We start from the raw sequence: 23,746 nt of genomic DNA, 5'->3' as shown, positions 1-23,746 counted from the left end.
TGTGAAGGGTGTCACTCTGCATTACTAGCCATAAACTGATTGTTTGCTGCTGGCTGGTTATTACTATGTCTTCTAAGGGTAAACAGGAGCCTGAGGCCCCTGTGCTGGTTACTTGCAGATCCTGTTCAGCAGGCTTGTCCCATCAGGATTTTGTGCAGGATGTGTTATTTGTTATGTACCACCTCCCCAGTCCACCGTACCAGCCCCTGTCCAGGAGCCACCTTGGGTGTCCTCCTTATCCCAGGTTATGACGCAGCTAGTGGACCACTTATAAGCTCCCATGCTGCCTCCCACCATGGGGTACCCACAGCTATTATAGACTACTTTGTTAGTACCCCCTATGCATCCTCCTTGGATGGATGCTTATGCCCACTCAGACTTCAGACGTTTGAGCCATATTCTGAACTATCAGCAAAAGGCGGACAGACAATTAGCCACCAAAGCACATATCTTCCTCTCAGTCCACCCAGCTTTCAGATTCTGACGCATCATCTGAGGAGGCAGATGATGCACAGGGTTCTCTCTCAGTGTTGCACTCGGCCAAGCAAAACCGTCATTCAGCAGTGGATGTCCTCCCTTTAGTGAGGGCGGTTAAATCGATCCTGAATATTGAGGATGATGAACCGACCCCTAAGCCAAAAACCTCGATGTTTATCAAAAGGTGGTTATGGCTGAATTCCCTCAAACGGAACAGCTCACTGAGCTCATGGGGGAAGCTTGGGGTACTCCTGCCAAACAGTACCAGGACCCAAAAAAACTAGCATCTTTTCACAGTCTTCCAACTAATGAGTGATCCTTCAATTTTCCGACTCTTGGCATCAAACAACAGACGCCTGGGTCCGAGAATTGGCTTATCAGGGGTACGCCCTCACCTTCTTGAGGCGTCCTCCCTAGCATTTTTTTTGTACGGGTCCCCCATCAAACCCTATCAAGGCCCTGGCCCTCTAGGAGGCCATTCACTCCCTGCTGAGTTCAGGAGTAATAATACCGGTGCCTTCGGCTTAAAGAGGAACTGGTTTTTATTCCACTCTCTTTTTGATTCAGAAGCCGAATAGGTCTCATCGGCCTATTCTGAATCTCAAACCCCTCAAAAAAATGTATCTGAGTGCCCAAGTTCTGCATGGAAACTCTGTGATCAATTGTCCTGGCATTGGAGCCTCGGGATTTCATGGTTTATCTGAACATTCATGATGCATACCACCATGTAGCTATTACTCTAACCCACCAGTGGTTCCTACGGTTTGCTGCTCTGCAGTAACATTACAAGTTTCGGACACTGCATTTTGGTCTGTCAACAGCCCCACGGGTCTTTACCAAAATAATGGCAGTTATGGTGGCCCACCTCAGGCGCCAGGGAGTCAGAATCCTGCCATACCTAGACAACCTCTTAGGAATACACCCTGTCCACTCCAGGTCCCTTCAACAACTAATTCTCTCCCGGTGGAACGGTCAGTATCAACTGATCTGGTCCCAGACTATTCTCCTCTCTGGAGGTTCGGCTTTCCCTCTCATGGTGGCTACAGATGTCCCATCTGGACAAGGGTCGCTCCTTCTGGATTCCAGATTGGGAACTTCTCACTATAGATGCCAGCCTTCGAATGGGGCGCGGTAATCGGTCATCATACCTTTCAGGGACAGTGGGCAACCCAGGAAGGTCGCTTGCCCATAAACATTCTGGAGCTGCGTGCAGTGTTGAGTGCTCACTCTAGCACAAGATCTCCTTCAGGGCAAGCTGGTCCAAATCCAGTCCGACAACGTGACTCTGGTAGCCTACCTCAACGATCAGGGAGGCACGCGAAGTCGGGCAGCCATGTGGAAAGTAGCACATATCCTGGTCTGGGCCGAATGTAATCGGCAATTTCGCCTGTATTCCTCCCCGGAGTCCTCAACTGGGAAGCAGATGTCCTAAGCCGTCAGGACATACACGCCGGAGAGTGGGCTCTACACCCGGATATCTTTCAACTCCTGACAAGTGGGGTCTGCCAGACGTAGACCTCATGGCCTTGCGTCACAACCACATGGTGTACAGGTACTTGTCCAGGCCAGAGACCCCTCAGCCATCTTCGTGGACGCCCTGGCAGTGAGGTGGGACTTCAATCTTACATACATCTTTCCTCCGATCTCCCTCCTCCCGAGGATTGTCTGAAAGTTCAAGCAAGAAGGGGGCACTGTGATACTAATAGCCCCAGCCTGGCCCAGGCGACATTGGTTCACCGATCTACGGAATCTCTCCATAGACACTCCGTTTCCACTTCCTCTGTGGCAGGATCTACTAGCACAGGGTCCTTGCCTGCACCCCGACTTACCTCGCCTGTCTTTGATGGCGTGGCTTTTGAGTCATCCCTCTTAAGAGCACTGTGGTCCAGGCGATGCTCAGGGCGCTTAAGCCTGCTTCGGCTCGCATCTATTACAGAGTTTGGCACTCTTACTTCCAATGGTGCTCCCCCAGAGGCTATGTCCCTAGTTTTTAGGGTCTCCTGGGTGCTTGCCTTTCACCAGGCTGGGTTAGACCTCGACCTCCGCCTGGCCTCCCTTAGAGTTCAGGTTTCTGCTCTGTCAATCTGGTTCCAGCAAAAGACCGCTCCCCTGCCTGTTGTTAGAACATTCTTTCAGGGTGTTCTCTGCTTTCAACCTCCTTTTATCCCTCTGGTGGCTCTGTAGGATTTGTCCTCGGTTCTCAGGGCTCTACAGACTCCTCCGTTTGAACCTCTGGACTCAAATAGCTGACAGCGAAGACTCTCTTTCTCCTCGCTATCTCTTCTGCCCGCAGGGTATCTTATTTGGCAGCGCTCTCCTGTCGCTCGTTATTCTTGATCTTTCATCTGGACAGAGCTGTCCTCTGTACCAGGGCTGGGTACCTCCCAAAAGTGGTTTCCTGGTTCCATTTGAATTAAGAGATTGTGATTCCGGCCTTCCAGTCCTTTGAGCTTTCTGCAGGTGAAGCTTCCTTGGATGTGGTTCGTGCTCTTCGGTTCTACATGGATCGTATTAATTCCTTTCAGGAAAAGTCAGATTTTCTCTTTGTGCTGTACAGCTTACATAAGCGAGGCTGGCCAGCTAACAAACAGACTTTGGCTCAATGGCTTCACATGACAATCTCTCAGGCCCACACTCAAGCCATTCTTCCTGTTCCAAACAGGGTTACAGCACAGTCTACTCGGTCTGTGGGACCCTCATGGGCGGTTTGACGTGGCACTTGTGCTGAACAATTGTGCAAAGCTGCCACGTGGTCTTCCTTCCACACTTTCTCAGGTTCTACACCTTTGATACCTTTGCCTCTCAGGATGCTTCCTTTGGGCGTCGGATTCTCTTTTCTGCTCAGGAGTGTCCCCACTCTTAGGGGAAACTGCTATGGGACATCCCCATGGTATCCCTATGGACCCTGAAGAAGAAATTGAGAGTTATGGTAGATTTATCTTTGTTAACTCTTTCTCCGAAGTCAATAGGATCCTCAGGGCGCTCACCCTGACGCACCTGGCTTCATTGGGTATATTTTCTCTTGATTACTGAATCCTTCATCTTCTGGGAGAGTGGTTCTTGAGTAATGTTCTTCCTACTCCTCTTTCCTGCTCCTGCCTAGGGCTTGTTTACAAAACTGTGCCTGTGGCTGGGGGTGGGGTATATGTGGAGGAGGATCTCTCCAACCACACACACCCCATGGTATCCCTGTGGATCCTATGGACTTCGAAGGAATAGAGTTAACAATGGTAAGTCTACCATAACTCTTAATTTCGCTATTTTAAGTGTGGGTCATTCCATGACAAGTGGACCAGTTTTGAAGATTGCCCCGACTTGCTGAGTGTGCTCTGCGGAGTCGGAGACAGTTGCACCCACCCCCACTTTGCGGGCCATTGTATTGCTACTATTATATATTGTGAACTAAAATGGTCCCAAAGTTAGTCAGACATACAGTCAGGTGCATAAATATTGGGACATTGACAGAATTTTCATATTTTGGCCTATATTCACCACCACAATGGCTTTGAAATGAAACAAACAAGATGTGCTTTAACTGCAGACTTTCAGATTTAATTTGAGGGTAATTACATCCAAATCAGGTGAATGGTGTAGGAATTACAACGGTTTCTATATGTGCCTCCCACTTTTTAAGGGGCCAAAAGTAATGGGACAAACTAAACAATCCTAAATCTAACTTTCACTTTTTAATACTTTGTTGCAAATCCTTTGCAGGCAATTACAGCCTGAAGTCTGGAACGCATAGACATCACCAGACGCTGAGTTTCATCCCTGGTGATGCTCTGCCAGGCCTCTACTGCAAATGTCTTCAGTTCCTGCTTGTTCTTGGGGCATTTTCCCTTCAGTTTTGTCTTCATCAATTGAAATGCATGCTCAAGCGGATTCAGGTCAGGGGATTGACTTGACCGTTGCATAACATTCCACTTTTTAGCCTTAAAAAACTCTTTGGATGCTTTTGCAGTATGCTTCGGGTCATTGTACATCTGCACTGTGAAGCGCCGTCCAATGATTCTGAAGCATTTGACTGAATATGAGCATATAATATTGCCCGAAACACTTCAGAATTCATTCTGCTGCTTTTGTCAGCAGTCACATCATCAATAAATACAAGGGAACCAGTTCCATTGGCAGCCATACATGCCCACGCCATGACACTACCACCACCATGCTTCACTGATGAGGTGGTATGTTTTGGATCATGAGCAGTTCCTTTCCTTCTCCATACTCTTCTCTTCCCATCACTCTGGTACAAGTTGATCTTTGTCTCATCTGTCCATAGGATGTTGTTCCAGAACTGTAATGGCTTTTTTAGATGGTGTTTGGCAAACTCTAATCTGGTATTCCTGTTTTTGTGGCTCACAAATGGTTTACATCTTGTGGTGAACCCTCTATATTCACTCTTGTGAAGTCTTCTCTTGATTGTTGACTTTGACACGTTTACACCTACCTCCTGGAGAGTGTTCTTGATTTGGCCAACTGTTGAAGGGGTTTTTCTTCACCAGGGAAATAATTCTTTTGTCATCCACCACAGTTGTTTTCTGTGGTCTTCTGGGTCTTTTGGTGTTGCTGAGCTCTCCGGTGCATTCTTTCTTTTTAAAAATGTTCCAAACAGTTGATTTGGCCACACCTAATGTTTTTGCTATCTCTCTGATGGGCTTGTTTTGATTTTTCAGCCTAATGATGGCTTGCTTCACTGATAGTGACAGCTCTTTGGCTCTCATATTGAGAGTCGACAGCAACTGATTCCAAATGCAAATGTCACACCTAGAATCAACTCCAGACCTTTTATCTGCTTAATTGATAATGAAATAATGAGTGAATAGCCCACACCTGTCCATGAAATAGCTTTTGAGTTGATAGTCCCATTACTTTTGGCCCCATAAAAAGTGGGAGGCACATATAGAAACCGTTGTAATTCCTACACCGTTCACCTGATTTGGATGTAATTACCCTCAAATTAAATCTGAAAGTCTGCAGTTAAAGCACATCTTGTTTGTTTCATTTCAAAGCCATTGTGGTGGTGAACAGAGGCCAAAATATGAAAATTCTGTCAATGTCCCAATATTTATGCACCTGACTGTATATGCCAACATTCATGTAACATTTTATCAAACTTGGAGATGGTCAGGTGGGGGACCCCTGGTCAACTTGGCATGGAATGACCCTCGTTTATCTTAAGAGACTTCGATTAATGAAAGGAATTACTTAATATATGATTGTTAGCTTTGCATGTTTATTAAAGATTGTTAGATCAATAACACAGGATAATGAAACCGAAAATATACAATTTATACTGTTACATTGTAATTTAAAATGGATCGGCTATTGATTGATAGTGGGTTAATTATTTTTCAGTAAACGTGGTGCAGTTCCTGTGGGAACCTGCAGGTAGTGTTCCCGTATGGTGGGGCATTGTTCAGACTCCATTCCCTTCGTCCATTCCAGATCCAAAAGCTTTTATTCACACACACGTTTTATAAATCATACATTTCCTTCACTGGAAATGAGGTATGTTGATAGACTGAACAGTACACAAACCATCTTGATTGTAGACCATTCGCATTTAATTTCTGCAAATGTCTCCCTTCACAGAGTTATAATGGAGAAGCTTCATTCCGTGGATGATGCGTTTCGGAGACAATTGGAGTCTATTCTAGCTGCTCACCAGGCTGAACTTGTTAAGGTGGCCAGTGAGAAGCAAAAGGAAATACAAGCAGCCGATGATAAAGTAAGTGTCGCACATCGGTGTCCTGTAAATGTGAATAGGGTTCGCTCATCCTACACTCACGCTCTTATCGTTTCGCTGGACATAGATGTAGAAAATAGCGCTCATTTGGCATTTTTTTGTTCTGCTTATTTATTTTTTTACTTTTATTTTTGGGAAACACTCTGTGCTTATACCCAGCACAGCAGTGATGTACCCGTAATTGTGGCTTTAACTACAAAGTGTATAAAAACAATTGTGTCTCAAATTTGGGCACTCCTTTCAAAATGCGAAAAGAAGTTAAAATAATCTCTGTGTAGTAATGATTTAAACATGATCTATTTCTGTACATTCTAAAGGTGCCTACACACAGGGCGATATTTTACCCAATATGCCGATACCGATGCATCGGAACGACAGATCGTGTAAAATATGCCCAAATCGTGAGTCCCCACTCACGTACACGATGCGATGCGTGTCCTCGCAGGTCGCACATAGCATCTTCAGATCTGCCGTGCTGTAGGGCAGATCTGACAATCTCAAGTCAAGATGCTCTGGAATAGTTTAGGAGGTATGATAGATTGTGTGTCACATTGGCAGCTTTTTCAGACCAATTTGTGCCCACGACTGCCAGGGAGAGTTCAGGGAGAAATCGTACCCATCGTGGGATTGTGAGCACATCGCTGTGTGTGTAGGCACCTTTATGCACAATAAACAATTGTTTACTGAATTAAACATATTGGAGAACAATAAAACAATGAGAGTGGTGCATGAGCAACATTTGTGGGTACTCTTCAAGACGACTTATTAACAGCTTTAAATATCAATGGGACCATTATTGTATGGGTAGTTGAAGGCTTGTCTATAGGCACAGATTATTTTTTTTTCTGGTTGGGTTACAATTAATAGCATCACATTTACATTTTTATCTCTTTAACCTCTTGCCTGGCTCTGTCACATGGGATGCGACCATAGGCAATTGGACTTTCCCTGCCACGGTCGCATCCCAAGCTACCGCAGACTCTGGCAGACACCTGGCATTTTTATGAGCCAGGACTCTGTCCTGTGGACAAGAGGAAGTCTTTTCCTCCTCAATAACCAGCCAGGCTGTGACGGCAGCAGCCTGTGACCGCCGACATCCCATGTAACTTGTGCACCCCAGAATGCTTTGCCATTGGCATTCTGGATGGAGTTCTCTGAGTGTAGCAAAAGTGCTTGGAGGGGAACATAAGTTCCTCTCTTTCAGCATTGGATCGCTCAGTTGAGTTGCTGTATGATCATCAGCCTCTCGGAGTGCTGCTTGCTGCTCAGAGGGGACTGATAGGTTGTCTCCGAACTGCCTGTCACACGCTCCATTGCGCTCTGCTGGGCATAGTGTATATGGGAGGGGGAAAATGTGGGGGAGGGTGGGGTTGTAGGGGAACCTAAAATCAATGGGGGGGGATCGGTGTAAGTGATAATCATCTAAGGTTACTGGGTGGGGGGTGGAGTTAGTAGTACAGGGGGGATCAAAGCAAACTGGAATATGTCACAGAGGTGGGGCATAATATCTGGGGCCATCATTGCAGGGGGAAAGGGGGATGCTATGGGGGGGGTCAGTTGTTACAGGATATTCTATAAAATGAATAATAAGTGCTAAAGGATTTGGTGGGTTATGCTAAAAAGGTCTCCTAGACATGCCCGCAAGGCGGTGAGAGACACCCACTAGTAATTTTAGCAAAATATTATTAAATATGATTTTAAATGGGCATTATTTACCTAATTAATTAATTTAAAAAAATCTATAATTATTTACCTAATTGATTTAAAGAAATACATTTCTAAGACGGTTTTTAAAACAAAACAATATTTGCTAGTTAAGTGTTAATGGTGCATATTTGGTTATTTGTTACTTCTGGATAAATAACATCTAAAGGGCAGAGGAATACTCTGATTTTAATTATTTACTTCATGTTGAACAGAAATATGTTCTTTTTAAATCAGTTTTCTCTAATTACGCGCACACCTACTGTGAGCAAGTCTCCTTGAAGGTTCAAAGTAACATCTCTGAATACAGATAGTATTTTTTTTCAAAAAAAAAAAAAAAAAATTTATGTAAATTGTGTAAAAATTTTGGAATGTACATTTTTTTCGTTTTTTATCTTGTAATATGTATGGATATTTTTTTTAAGCCTCGACTACAGAAAATGAAAAGCTGCACATTTCTCTCTCATTTGTCACTCAAGATTTCTCTCCGACCATTTACCAAAAATTCAACAAGTCCGTTACCTTTAAATAATAAAAGTTGAACAGCCCATAACTATGGCAAACAGAATACTCATTAACAGAGCACTCACTAAAATACGCAAACTTGTAATAATTTCTAAATTGTGCCAATATTACCCAGGGTTGGCTCATCTGGTTGGTTCTCAGTAAGGTGAAGCTGGCAGCGAGGGCTTTTTGAAGACAAGATGCTAAACAGAAACATGGTATAGCTTATTGCATAGATTTCATTAAACAAATAGAAAAATCAATAAGTGTAGTACTGTGTGATCTCAATCACCTTTGCTTCCTCCTGCGCTTATTGTGTTATCAGAACGTTTGCTGGCAGGCAGGGCCAGATTAAGGTTTGTAGTGGCCCCAGGGCAACCAATTTGTTGGGGCACCCACCAATAAAATTGGCAATGTGATTACAATGTATATTGTGTAGATACTCCCTGCACCACAAATGTGTTGACCACACTGTAGTGCCCCGAGGTCACATATGCCACAGGGCCCTCACACTGGTCATGTAGCTATGCGGGGGGGCCCTGGGCAGGTAGATGTACTCTAGGGGAAAGCAAGAATCTTTTGTCTCATGTACCTAGTCTGCTGCCAGCACTTGCTGTGTCATATTACCCATAAGAGGACATTGAGGTAAGACAAACAGATTGCAAGGGTAAGGGGCATCTATCCCACCCAAGTCAGTGATTGGGGATCAGCCGCTGACCTGATCCTACACTCTGAAATCAAATCAGATTGGACTTTAATAGTTCTCAGCATCACTTGGAAACATACGAGTGTTAGTGTGTCCTGCTAATAAACATACGGATTAAAGAACCCGTCATTAAAAGCCGCAAAGGATACAGAAGGGCCTCATTTTTATCTACCTTATCATTGCAGGTTTATCAAGTAGAAGAGGAAATGCGCCAGCTCTTGCAAGAAACTGCGAACAGTAAAAAAGTAATGGAGGAAAAGATAAAACGGCTTACCAGGGCTTTAAGCGACATTGAGCAAGATTTCTAAGTCTCCAGCTTGAGGTGAAGAGGAGAGGTTGCAAAAATGGCTGCACAGACTTTAGACATACATCTGTTTAAAGGTTTTTTGGTAGATTCGGGGACGTGCAACTCATTGAGGAGTTCACATTTCACTGTCTATTATGTATTATATTTTTACAAATTGTGTTTCTAAATTATAAACCGGTCTTATTTTTACCATGTATATATTCACATGAAAAATTGTTTGTAATAAACATTATTTGAACCAAAAGCCTTGCATTCTTTTACACAGCACCTGTGACCTGCACTGCCATTTTGTGGGATGAACTAATTTTAATAAAAATGCAGCCTAACAGTCTTGTGCTTCAGTAATGTTACTGGTTTCTGAGGAATTGATAGGCTGTATTTCCAGTGATGTCACTGGATTAATGACCCCCCCAGTATGGCCTCTGACCTCCACCCCATGCACAGAGAATACTGAACCCGAGATTGGCCTCTGACCTCCACACTGTGCACAGACATTACTGACCCCCAGCATGGCCTCTGACCTATACACTGTGCACAGAGAATACTACACCCCCAGAATGGCCTCTGACCTCCACACTGCACAGATTACTGACCCTCAGCATGGCCTCTGACCTCCACACTGTGCACAGTGACTACTGAATCCTGTTACCCAGATAATGTGCAAGGTAAGTATGCTACACGATTATGTCCTGTCACCTTCACACTGTGCAGGGCAAGTAATAAACCCTGACATGTCCTGACACTGCAGGGAGGCTACTGAACCCCATTATGGGCCTATTTCTGAGTTAGACCCAGCCGCTCGTCTGCAACTTCATGCAAATACAGCTACAAGCCCTTTCTTGATGTACAGCGGTGTGTCTGCATGTGCAGGGACTGAGACTGGTGCGACTTTAGACACAACCATCTGTTGCACCATTGAAATTTGCACCAGCCTCATGCTAGGTGCGGATTGCTCGTCAAAGTATAGCCTCCAATGTGATCAATGCGCCTGAGTGTGTAACCACTTCAGCGACTCTCCCATAACACGCCTATAAGACGGACCATCTTCGTGCGTCTGCATAACCACCAACTAGTCTCCACCCAGGAATCCCCAATACATTTCCAAGACATATCTGAGACCGTGTGTCTCAAACGCAACTGCGACTCTGTAGTGTTGATTCCAGGTCCAGTGCTGGGCAGGGCATCAGACCGAAAGAAGGGCACTGTCACGTGCCACACTGTTGTGGCCACGAGAAAAGGGGGTCTACCCTTAAGATGTGCCCCCTTTTCATCTCTCCTGGGGGGCGTGCCCAGCACTTATGGACATGCTGGGCTGCCCCCAAGCTCTCCCCTCACACTGAATATATCCTGTGTGCATGCATACGCCATCTATTTGCTGGCGGTGACCACCGCGCTGAAATTCCCCCCCCCCCCCCCCGCGGGACACTGCAGCCCGGGGTTGGGGATGGCACCCGGCAGGCTGTTTCAGCAGGGCGCCAATAGGTAGTGTGCAATTTGGTGTTTTAAAATTGGGCAAGGCGCGATTCCCTGTTTAAACAGCCTAGCGCAGTGGTCGGGGAACAGGGATAAATTACCCCACATGGGGTAAAAATGAAACTCCTGGGGGTAATGGACGGACAGCCAGGCATGCATATGAATCATTCTATAATATAGAATGATTCATATGCATGCCCGGCTGTGCCGCAGGGAGGTTCTAAGCCGGACGCCCACTGAGATGTTATTACCAGTGGGCGCCCGGCTCCTTCCCTGCAGCGCCACGTTAGCCGAAGGCTGGAGTTCTCTTTTGAACTCCCAGCTTCCGGCTTTCTCCATGCGCACTATGGGAGAGACGTCATGACGTCTCTCCCATATTTCCGAGGAGCAGCCGGGCGGACAGGACATTATATTGGGGCACTACTATATGATTTCCTTTCAAATCAAGGGGGTAACGGCGTATCTAAATATATTTTGGGGTAAAAGGTAAAAAAGTTCCCTGACTCCTGGCCTAGCGGAAACACTAACTGTGCGCATGGACTCTGGATGCATGTGCAGTGCGACAGACACGTACAGTAGAGAGAAAAAAATTGTTCAACTGCGTCCCGACCTTGGCAGTGCGTGCAACTCAGAATCAGGCCATGTGTTCTGTCACACCGACCCCATGCAGGGCGACTGGGGCGGTACACCTGTCAGACCGTAACGCAGGTGTCCTAAGGCGAGCTCAGGGAGGACAGAAACCTCCCGTGGAGCAGAAAGGCATGTTCTGTGATTCCCACACCATGCATGGTGCCTACTAAATCTCAATTTGTAATGTGTGCTCCACACTGTACAATGTGAGTACTGAACCCCAATATGTCCTGTCACCCCAAAGCTTCAGAAATGCATTTAAAAAAAAACAATTATACTCTCAACCATGTCCATTTTAATTTTCAATGAAAAAAAAAGCAAAATAAATTCTCTTATAATGTGGTGCATACACATTTTCTAGGGTTTGTGCATCAGATGTTCATATAAAGGATTTTTATTTGAATCACAAATCGACATCCGTTTTGACTAAATTATTGTAGTTTAATTTAAATTAAGTAACATACGGGATTATTGCAATAATGGTCTTTACTCTAGTTCCTGTGGTGCAGCCACAGAGCAGTTCTAGAGCTCTGCAGACGATATCCCATTCAGGTGGCACAATAGATTAAACTGGCAATGGACATCATGCTGTTATATATGGTGCTGTGTAATTTTTGTATTTCCCATTTTGCAAGATACTGGAACTTATAATTACCCGTGGAGAACTCATTTCAATGAACCTTAAAGCCTGCCGAGCCACTAATGACGGAAAAGTTTTGTTTCAATAAGAATGTCCACTTTCTGCTTGTCAAGAGCATTGCTGTGCATATAAATTCATTGATTCGTTTTTAAGGTCAGACCAGTTAAGAGCGAATGTTTGCCTAACCTTTCCAATGGTTAGGGCACAGACAGGCAGGAGCAATAAGTCTATACCAGAAGTTAGCAGTCTGTTTCCTGAGCACATCATGACCTACATTTGTTCGAATGTAACGGATAATAATAAAATGACCAGTTAGGGTTTATTTTGTATATGTTTTGGATTATGGGGCATATTCAATTAGCCGTTTTCGGCGAAAAAGTTTCACCGATGACGTCAGTTCGCCAGACAAAAACTTATCCCCGTATTCAATTCCAAAGACTTTTCGCCTACGCGGAAGTCAATGCATTGGTATAGGTGAAAAAGATTTGCCTATGAAACCAGGCGGAATAAAGTGCAGAATTGCGGTTTTGGGATGCAAAGGTGGGGAAACCACCCTGCACCCATGGGACAGGTCCCCAAAGGTTACCTGCCTCAAAAAAAATTCTAAAAAAAATTGAACACCCCCCCAAAAAATGACATTGAATAAGTACAAAGTTGGGGAACAAACTTAAAAACTATCGAAATAAGCTTTTGGTGAGTCTGCAAGCTTTTGGTGGTGTTTTTTTTATAGGCTTAGCGGTAGAATTAGGATACTTAGCAACAGGTGTCGGTATCCTCACCCTGTCGGGATGCCGGCGCCAGAATGTATACAAAGGAAATAAGCTTTTGGTGGGGGAGGTGTTTTTTTTTTTATAGGCTTAGGGGTAGAATTAGGATACTTAGCAACAGGTGTCGGTATCCTCACCCTGTCGGGATGCCGTCGCCAGAATCCCGAGTGCCGGATCCCATACCCAACCCATCTGCATGATGTAAAAGAAAATATGATTCATCAGACAAGGCCACCTTCTTCCATTGCCCTATGGTCCAGTTCTGACGCTCACCTGTCCATTGTAGACTCTCAGCAGTGGACAGGGGTAAACATGGGCACTCTTACCGGTCTGCGGCTACACAGTCCCCATACGTAGCAAACTGCGATGCACTGTGTGTTTTAACACCTTTCTATCATAGCCAGCATTAACTTTTTCAGCAATTTTTGCTACAGTAGCTCTTCTATGGGATCAAACCAGAGGGTCTAGCTTTCTCTCCCCACATGCATCGGTGAGCTTTGGGTACCAATGACCTTGTCTCCAGTTCACCAGTTGTCCTTCCTTGTACCACTTTCGGTAGGGACTAAGCACTGCATATCGGGAACAACCTTCAAGACCAGTAATTTTGGAGATGTTGTGACCCAGTCGTCTAGCCATCAAAATTTGGCCCTTGTCAAAGTCGCTCAGATCCTTACACTTGCACATTTTTCCTGCTTGCAACACATCAACTTCAATAACTGAGTATTCACTTGCTGCCTAATATAACCCATCCCATGATAGCTGCCATTGTAATGAGATAATCAATATTATTCACTTCACCTGGTAGTAATGTTATGGCTGATGGGTGTATACTTTACATTCTTTATATACTTCTGTGTGTGTTTGTTTGCTAATAAGTAGATTTGTGGAACTTCATAATCCAGTGGGTCTTGAACGTCTGGGCTAAATGTTTTTCTGACCTATAACCATTACCCTGGCGATCACAGCTGAAATGTTGCCAAGAAGAGCTACTCTCCCCATATGGGGTTACGCACAATGATTTCTTTGCAGGCTTGAATCTCCTAGAGATCTGCGGCTGTACATACTAGGCTGAGGTTTCAGTGTTACTGAGTGCCCCACTTTACAGGTGTCCCTGTTACAGCAATGTAATATTTTCTAACAACAGTAAATACAGTAAATGTACCTCTATTATACCAGCCTCCTGAAAACTGGGTGCGTCTCCAGGGGATATCCTACACTTATGAGTACATGCACCTTTATCAACCTACTGTGCATGCATGGTGCGTCAAATCACATTGTTGGAGCCCAGCGTTGGACTTACACCAAACTCTTAGTAAAGCTAATGGTGCACTGCTATTTATGTCCTTGTAGCTAGCAAATAAGCTGTAAATTGTATCTAATACATTTTGTGCAGTGTATTGAAAGACTCCCTCTACTAGATGTGTTGCTAAGTACCGAAAAAACCTGATGCAGACCCAGCTATTTTGATGCATGATGCTGAAGAAATGATGCCTTTCATATTGACGGTATCTTTGTGTATAATGCTGGGCATACACAGCCAGATAAAATATCTGTCAGACCGACAGACATTTTAACTGGCCGGCTGCCAGCCGCAGAAATTCGCCGGCATACACTGTGAGAGAAATCTCACAGTGTATAGCCCGACATCCCGGGGGAGGAGACATTTCCCTGTTCCTTCCGTAGGAAGGAACACAGGAAATGTCTGTCTGTCGGCCGCGCTGGGCGTACACTGCCCGATGCGGCCGACAGTTACCGGGTAAATATCGCATCGGACGGGCATGCTGGACAATCCTGCATGCCCGACCGAGCAATATTTAACCCTCGGTCACCCGCACACACACTACAATTATCGGGGCGATCCGCCGATATCAGGTGGATCACCCAGATAATTGTAGCGTGTATGGCCAGCATAAGTGGCATGTAGATGTTTAAAACCCAGCTTAAACTCTCTGCCGTTTTCATACAGTGCGGCAAGAAAACTTGTATACAAAGGAAGTGGTATTGTCAAATGGGCATGTTTGTTTAATTGGCAGACCCTATAGATAGTATAGATGGCAGTGGTGTGTGATTGTGGTTGGTCCACATGATATATTACTTAACCAGGTCTTAGGTTTATTAACCAGGCAGAACATGGTTACAAGATGACAAAGGGTTAATGCATACTTGCTTACTTTTGGAAACCAGTTTCAGGGAGATTCTAGATGGTATGAGAGTTTGCACGGCACACGCTGAGGGGACATGCCATGCTCCTCCCAAAGGGTGCATCTAGCTCCACCTATGGGCGTGTCTTGTCACTCAGGGGGGTGTCCTGCAGTGTTAGGTGGAAACTACATTACTAAGTGCAGCACACTGTCGTTTGTGTTTGGTGACATGTGCAGATTTCAGATGGTGCTCGCACTGCTCAGGGATTCCGGGGGATTGGGAAGGCTTTGTGGGGCAGCGGGAGACTGGTAGGTGAAACGGGAGCCTTGCGCAGGATGTGGGAGTGTTGGCAAGTATGGGTTAATGCAGCAGGTATGCAAAACAGGTATACAACTCCGTGTTTAAAGTTAGGACAGCACTGTTTACTTTTACCTAGGTTAGGATAGGATCTGGTACAGATTCTGGGGAGCTGCAGAAGACCCTGGTACTCAGCAAAAGTGCAAGGTTCTTCTGTCAACGAGCCACAATTGTAACTAGTCGTGCTTAAAACTGTTGCATGGATAGTCTAATGTAGGTGTAGTTTATATAGCCAATGAAATATATTAAAAATTATAATCAAATACATCTACAGAGCCACCTGTCTACTCTTCAAAGCAGAAATATATATATAGGATTCTAGTAACAGATATACAACATACAGAGCATTCTAATGAAGATATACAATACACAGAGCATTCCAGTGACCAATATACAGACCCCATTCTAGTTATCAGTATACAAAATATAAGCACCATTCTAGTGAACGTATAACAGTAAAGAAAGGAACAGTGACCAACATACAATACAAAGAGCATAAAATGACCTCTGTACTGTAAACATGGCACCTTACTAAGCAATATACAATAGAGAACCTTTTTTAGAACCTCTATACAGCATTTCTTCTTCAGGGTCCATATGGATCCACAGGGATACCATGGGGATATTATGGTTGGAAGACAAGGCACCAAACAGTTAAAGCTTCTGCTCCCAGAATGCCCCGGGTCCTCTCCTATATATACCCCGCTCCTAGCCACAGGACTTCAGTTCGTTTTGTGTGGCAGGATCAAGATGCACCTTTATACAGGTGGACTGCTTGGAGCAGTCCTAAGCTTTTATGTTTTGCTTTATTTTATGTTTTTCTGAGTTGGCAGTACCAAGCGTCTGAATTAAGAACCACGTACTGCGGCTCCATCTACCTCCGCCGGGCCGCAACATCAGTAATTGTGCTGGTGATTTCGGCCGGTCGCAGCTGAACTTAGCTAGCAGCAATGCTGCGACCTGGATTGACCCGTATGTTCGGAGATGTCAGGTAAGGCGATTCCTTGCTTACGAGGTATCGCGTGCGGCAGTCCTTGCTTTTGGTGTCAGACGCACCAGAAGCCGCTGCTGTCAGGGCCCGGGATTGTCCGCGTCCTCACTACACCAGCTGCGGCCTTATCGTCTGATGCCGGGGATCGGCAGCAGACGCTATCTGCTGCCACGAGGCCAGCGTACCCGGCTTGTTAACATAGCTTAGAGGAAATAGGTGCTCCCCTGGCACCTCCTCCCCCAACCCAGATGCAGTGCCTATGAAGGGTTTTGCGCGCCTACCCTCCACGTGTATGAGACGCTCATGGTCCGCGATCAGTGCACCCTGTAGCTGTTAGTCTCAGGAGGGTTTGGGTCACTCTCCCTGTATACCTCTCCCATGGTTAAGGTATATGGTGCTCTATGTCCTACCAGTGGCGTATCTATAATGGGTGCAGTGTGTGCGGGGCACATGGGCCTCCTGGTCCAGGGGGGGCCCCGCACACACTGCACCCATATTTTTATAAACTTACTTGTCCGTGGTCCCACGTCATGTGTCAGCGCTGCTCAGAACACCGGAAAAATGGCCACCGCAGCCATATTCCAGTGTTCTGCGCATGCACAGTAGACTCCGGGCACTAGAGTGTGCCCGGAGTCTACTGTGCATGCACAGAACGCTGGAAAATGGCCGCCGCGGCTATTTTTCCGGCGTTCTGCGCATGCACAGTAGACTCCGGGCACACTCTAGTGCCCGGAGTCTACAAACGCTCCGATGGCTGGCCAGCCGTGTCAGTCGTCTGCCAGCCAGTGGGGAGAGAGGAGGGGACCCCACACAGGGAGGCACATGGGCCCCCTCCTCTCTTAAGACGCCCATGTGTCCTACCATTCCTTTGCGTTGCTGTAGTTGATTTAGAGCCGATTGTAATTATTTTACATATGCATTTTGTAAAGCTGCTGATTGACACTGTCTTATTTCTAAATCTGTAAATTGTAACTATCACTGTGTTTCTCTCCATCCTCTTGGGGTGTAGGTTTCTTTCTGAGTACTTCACATTCATTAAGATTTTGTGAAGACTGTCACATAACATTGCAATTATTGCCTTTACTTCGAACATGTCAAAAGATAAAGGGGAACAGGAGGAGGAGCAGCCTGTGCTGTTTCCATGTAAATCATGCATGGCTTATTTGTCCTCTCAGGAGGTAAAGGATGGTTTCTGTGTTGTCTGTTATAAAGAGCCATCTCACTAGTCCAGTTTACCTGTCCCTGGACAAGAGCCATCTTGGGTTGCCTCTTTTTCCTAGGTTATGATGAACGTTGTGGATCGTATGGCTGCTCCCGCGATGCCTCCTTGGATGGGGAGTCCACAGCATGCTATGTTTGCACCTTCTATGCATCCTTCATGGGAGGAAGTTTATGGCCATTCTAATCAGAGTATGGCACCATCTAATGTTGATAACAGACCAGTAGTGACCAAAGCGCCTAAGTGCAAGTAATCTTTCTATCAGTCTGCCCAACGTATGGATTTAGATACATCATCAGGGTAATCCCCAGGATCTAGATCTGAGGAGGAGGATCATCCATCCACGATGGATGTTTCTTCTTTGGTGAGGGCGGTTATATCAGTCCTAGATATTCAGGATGATTAATCAACTCATAGTAAAAAGGCTCCAATGGTTAATCACCACCGGAAGGTGATTAAAAAGGGGTTCCCTGTATCTGAACAGCTTACAGAGCTTATCGAGGAGGCATGGGGTAACCCTGATAAATGATTTTATGTGAATAGTAGAATAACATCATTGTATCGCTTCCCACCTTCTGTATGTACTAAGTGGGAGGTACCTCCTACTGTGGATGCTCATGTAACACAGCAGCATCAATAGTGGCATGCTGGGCCCTTTGGTTAAGATCTTGGAAAGCTGATACAGGATCAAAGAGAGCACTGGCAGTCTTACCTTTCTATGGAAAGGTACTTTTTGGAGCAGAGTTGGATAATATAATAGTTATAAATCCCAAAGCCTGCCCCGTGTGAACCCCCTAGAACCCAGGCTAGTGAAGTCTTCCACGAATAACAACTGCCCGTTGTTCCCTTAGAACTAGGATACGTTCACCGGTACTTAGGCGACCGCCTGGGCTTATAACTTGGAGTAATAGTGATTCACATGAAGGTACAATGAGATTCAGTGGTGAGAGGAATGACAGGAACAGAAACAGGTTCAGGTAGACTTGGGAGTCAATGATACGAATTAGTGAACCAATGGTGTGGCTTTGAAGCCAATGTTGGAGCTGGTAGAAGAAGAAAGTACACAGTTGATGAGGCCTTGAGAACCGATGGTGTGGCTTGGAGCCAGTTGCAGAAGCGAGTAACGATCGACGCGGCTTTGAGAGCTGATGGTGCGGCTTGGAGCCCGTTACAGAAGTTTGTACACAACTGATGCGGCTTTGAGAGCTGATGGTGTGGCTTGGAGCCAGTAGCAGAAGATAGCACACTAATGATGCGGCTTTGAGAGCGATGATGTGGCTTGGAGCCAGATGCAGAAGAGAGTAACAACTAATGCGGCTTTGAGAGCCGATGGTGCAGCTTGGAGCTGGTAATAGAAGATAGTACACTGTTGATGCAGCTTTGAGAGCCGATGGCTTGGAGCCGGATGCAGAAAAGTGTCAATTGATGCGGCTTTGAGAGCCAGTACACAAGTTTGAGTACTAGTTTGTGTACTAATTAGTGTACTGCATCCATAAGAGTTGGTACACAAGTTTGTGCACTGCGTTCATGAGAGTTGGTACACAATTTTGTGTACTGCGGATTAGAGAGTTGATACACAAGTCTGTGTTTATGGTACGGCTTTGAGAGCCGGTGGCAGCACGGAAGCTGCTGATGTGGCTTGAAAGTCGTTGGAGAGGCAGGAGAGCCGGTGGAAGCACGGAAGCTGCTGGTGTGGCTAAGAAGCTGTAGGAGGGGCAGGTGAGCCGCTGGCAGCACGGATGCTGCTGATGTGGCTAGGGAGAACTTGGAGAGCCATGGCAGCACAGAAGTTGCTGGTGCGGCTAGGGAGCCGTAGAAGAGGCAAGAGAGCCGGCAGCAAGGTAATACCACTGGAATACCCTTCCATGAGGTGATACAGAATGCTGACGTTGCGGCTGAGCTGAGAAGACCTACAGGAACGCTATAGTTGGCGGGGCAGCAAAAGACCAGCATGTACAAATAGGATGACAAACCAATCACGCTGTGCTATGGATAACGTGACCTCCTGAGACGTGCAGATCGTCTAGCAACTGAGGGAACCAGAACAACAGCATCATGAGAAGGTAAACTGCTAGAGAGAGACAAATAATGGCCATGACTTGTAACAATATTCTCTACTCTGGCAGCTTCAAAATCTGCAGAACTGCGCTAATAAAAAATATATTAAATAAAGTTATATAACACTGGTAGGGCAGCAAGTGTCAATACACGTTCTTAATAATATAAATGTAATATCAATCATAAAAAAAAACGTGTGTGTATATATGTATATATATGTATGTGTATATATATATATATATATATAAATCACAGGGGCTCTGCACTCAACATAATGACTAATAATAATAAACATAATAAACATTGTGGTTTTGGTTCATGAATTGATCAATGCATTTAAGCTTGCAGCCCATCGTCACGGGACCCCACTTTACTGCAAGTCCCTACTCTATTGCTCAGAATTATAACATGGACATAGCCATCACATTAGTGCTAAACTCAGGGTATGCTATCAAGGTTTAAAGCTCACAGCAGCTTTGCTTTTAAATGTGAGACAGTCACCAAGCACACCTGTTGCAAAGCACCTAGGAAAACAGCTGACACGAGTTAGATAACTAGTTAATAGGGGTGCATGAGAAAATGTGATCACAAAAATGATTAATTATAAAAATTTATCATAATAAACAAAAAGCACTAATCCACGGCACTCACCATTCCTAGTTTTGGAGTGCAACATGGTATGTGACCACATTGTTTAAATAGAAATCACAGGGGCTTTTTAAGGGGCCAAAAGTAATGCGACTATCAACTCAAAAGCTATTTCATGGACAGGTGTGGGCTATTCCCTCATTATTTCATTATCAATTAAGCAGGTAAAAGGTCTAGAGTTGATTCTAGGTGTGACATTTGCATTTGGAATCAGTTGCTGTCGACTCTTAATATGAGATCCAAAGAGCTGTCACTATCAGTGAAGCAAGCCATCATTAGGCTGAAAAATCAAAACAAACCCATCAGAGAGATAGCAAAAACATTAGGTGTGGCCATATCAACTGTTTGGAACACTCTTAAAAAGAAAGAATGCATCGGAGAGCTCAGCAACATCGGAAGACCACAGAAAACAACTGTGGTGGATGACAGAAGAATTATTTCCCTGGTGAAGAAAAACCCCTTCACAACAGTTGGCCAAATCAAGAACACTCTCCAGGAGGTAGGTGTATATGTGTCAAATTCAACAATCAAGAGAAGACTTCACAAGAGTGAATATAGAGGGTTCACCATAAGATGTAAACCATTGGTGAGCCACAAAAGCAGGAAGACCTGATTAGAGTTTGCCAAACAACATCTAAAACAGCCATTACAGTTCTGGAACAACATCCTATGGACAGATGAGACAAAGATAAACTTGTACCAGAGTGATGGGAAGAGAAGAGTATGGAGAAGGAAAGGAACTTCTCATGATCCAAAACATACCACCTCATCAGTGAAGCATGGTGGTGGTAGTGTCATGGCGTGGGCATGTATGGCTGCCAATGGAACTGGTTCCCTTGAATTTATTGATGATGTGACTGCTGACAAAAGCAGAAGAATGAATTCTGAAGTGTTTCGGGCAATATTATATGCTCATATTCAGTCAAATGCTTCAGAACTCATTGGACGGCGCTTCACAGTGCAGATGGCCAATTATTATTATTATTATTATTATTATTATCCTTTATTTATATGGCGCCACAAGTGTTCCGCAGCGCCTTACATAGTACATAGAACTAATAAGTGAACAAGAAACAAGTAACTTACAGTACATTACAGTGCAGGACAGGGACACAACTTATATACATTGCTGAAATAGTGATTAAAGCACTCACAATAAGCTGCCGGGAGTTGGCGGTCCCGTGTTAGGTGCCCTAATGGGGAGTAGAGAGTAGAAGAAAATGTAAAGAGAAGCACATGAGGGAAGAGGTCCCTGCTCATGAGAGCTTACATTCTAAGGGGAGGGGCAGACAGACAGGCGTGACACAGAAGGGGAAGATAGGAAGGAAAGAGCATGAGGTGGGTTAGGAGGAGTGCTGGAAGGCCTTGATGAAGTAGTGGGTCTTGAGAGCCCGTTTGAAGATTTGTAGAGAGGTGGAGAGTCTGATAGGGAGAGGGAGAGCATTCCAAAGGTAGGGAGCAGCACGGGCAAAATCTCGGATGCGGGAGTGGGAGGAAGTAATCAGTTGGCAAGAGAGGCGGCATGCATTAGTTGAGCGAAGTGGGCGGGTGGGAGTGTGAAGGGAGAGAAGGTCAGAAATGTATGCGGGAGAGGATTTGGTGAGGGCTTTGTAGGTGAATGTAAGAACCTTGAATTGGCATCTGAAGGGGAAGGGGAGCCAGTGTAGGGCTTGAAGGAGAGGGGAAGCAGATATAGAACGTCTGGAGAGGAAGATGAGCCGAGCAGCAGCATTGAGAACAGATTGTAGTGGAGAGAGGTGAGAGACTGGGAGGCCAGCTAGGAGAAGGTTACAGTAGTCCAATCTGGATATGACCAGTGAGTGGATGAGGGTTTTAGTGGCATCCTGGGTGAGGAAGGGTCTAATCCTGGAGATATTTTTTAGGTGAAAACGGCAGGACTGCGAGATGTGCTGAATGTGCGGTTTAAAGGAGAGGGAGGAGTCTAGGATAACTCCAAGACAGCGCACTTTGGGGCTAGAGGAGATAGTTGTGCCATCAATAGATAACGAAATTGTGGAAAGTGATGTAGTGGAAGAGGGTGGGAAGATGATCAGCTCAGTCTTAGACATGTTAAGTTTAAGAAAGCGCTGGGACATCCACGAAGAGACAGCAGAGAGACAGTTGGAGATACGGGTAAGGAGCTCAGGGGTGAGCTCAGGGGTGGAAAGGTAAATTTGAGTATCATCTGCATAGAGATGATATTGGAGGTCAAAGGAGTTAATGAGTTCACCTAAAGAGGATGTATATAGGGAGAAAAGGAGAGGTCCAAGAACAGAACCTTGGGGAACTCCTACCTTTAGTGGAAGTGGAGGGGAAGAGGAGTCATGAGAGGACACAGCGAAGGAACGATCAGAGAGGTAGGAGAAAAGCCAGGAGAGGGCAGTTTCACGTAAACCGAGAGAGTAAAGGATTTGCAGGAGGAGAGGGTGGTCTACAGTGTCAAATGCAGCAGAGAGGTCAAGGAGAATGAGCAGAGAGTAGTGACCCTTGGATTTGGCAGCAAGGAGGTCGTTGCTGACTTTCGTGAGGGCAGTTTCCGTGGAGTGGAGAGATCGGAAGCCAGATTGAAATGAGTCAAGGAGGGAGTGGGAGGAAAGAAAGGTGGTAAGGCGGTTGTAGACAATACGCTCAAGGAGTTTGGAAGCAAAAGGGAGAAGAGAGATGGGTCGATAGTTTGAAAGTATGTTAGGATCAAGGGTAGGTTTTTTAAGAATGGGGGAGACAAGAGCATGTTTGAATGCAGAAGGGACAGTGCCAGATGATAGGGAAAGATTAAGGAGGTGAGCCAGATGGGAACAGGCAGAAGGAGACAAGTGGGAGAGGAGACGGGAAGGGATAGGGTCAAGAGGGGAGGTGGAAGGAGGGGAGGACCGGATGAGGGCCAAGACTTCCTCTCCAGAAGCAGGGGAGAAGGATGTCAGAGTTGGTGAGACAGAAGGGGAGGGGTGGTAAGGGCAAGGAGGGAGAGGAGTGCTAAGGGTCTGATGGGATATGATGTCCTCACATATGGAGTCAATTTTAGATGTAAAGTAGGTGGCAAAGTCGAGGGCAGAGAGCGAGGAGGGAAGGCGAGGAGGGGAAGGGCAGAGTAGGGAGTTGAAAGTGGCAAAGAGACGCCGGGGGTTTGAGGACTGGGAGGAGATGAGGTTCTTGAAATATGTTTGTTTGGAGAGAGACAGGGAAGCACTGTAGGAGGAGAGAATAAATTTGAAATGGAGGAAGTCAGCCTTAGAGCGTGACTTTCTCCACTGACGCTCCGCAATTCTTGAACACTTTTGTAGGTATCTGGTGCATTTGGAATGCCAGGGTTGTGGTGTGGATCTGCGAGGGTGAGTGGTTATTGCTGGAGCAACAGAATCAAGAGCAGAAGCAAGGGA

At 45.5% G+C, this 23,746-nt stretch overlaps 1 protein-coding gene across 1 annotated transcript in view; it reads left to right on the top strand.

Moving 5' to 3' along the window:
* Positions 1-9,709, top strand: part of LRRCC1 (leucine rich repeat and coiled-coil centrosomal protein 1) — an 88,615-nt gene extending 78,906 nt beyond the window's left edge. Inside the window, exons 18-19 of the mRNA XM_088471409.1 lie at positions 6,070-6,205; positions 9,323-9,709. Of these exons, the coding sequence (XP_088327535.1) occupies positions 6,070-6,205; positions 9,323-9,445 (259 nt within the window). The 3' untranslated portion in view covers positions 9,446-9,709. The remainder of the gene's footprint in view (positions 1-6,069; positions 6,206-9,322) is intronic.
* The last annotated feature ends 14,037 nt before the right edge of the window (positions 9,710-23,746 follow it).

This window comes from Taudactylus pleione, unplaced genomic scaffold (genome assembly GCF_031769625.1).
Source record: "Taudactylus pleione unplaced genomic scaffold, aTauple2 ptg000114l, whole genome shotgun sequence".
Classification (NCBI taxonomy): domain Eukaryota; kingdom Metazoa; phylum Chordata; class Amphibia; order Anura; family Myobatrachidae; genus Taudactylus; species Taudactylus pleione.
The sequence above is the reverse complement of the archived record's forward strand: the minus strand, read 5'-3'. Positions and strand labels throughout refer to the sequence as shown.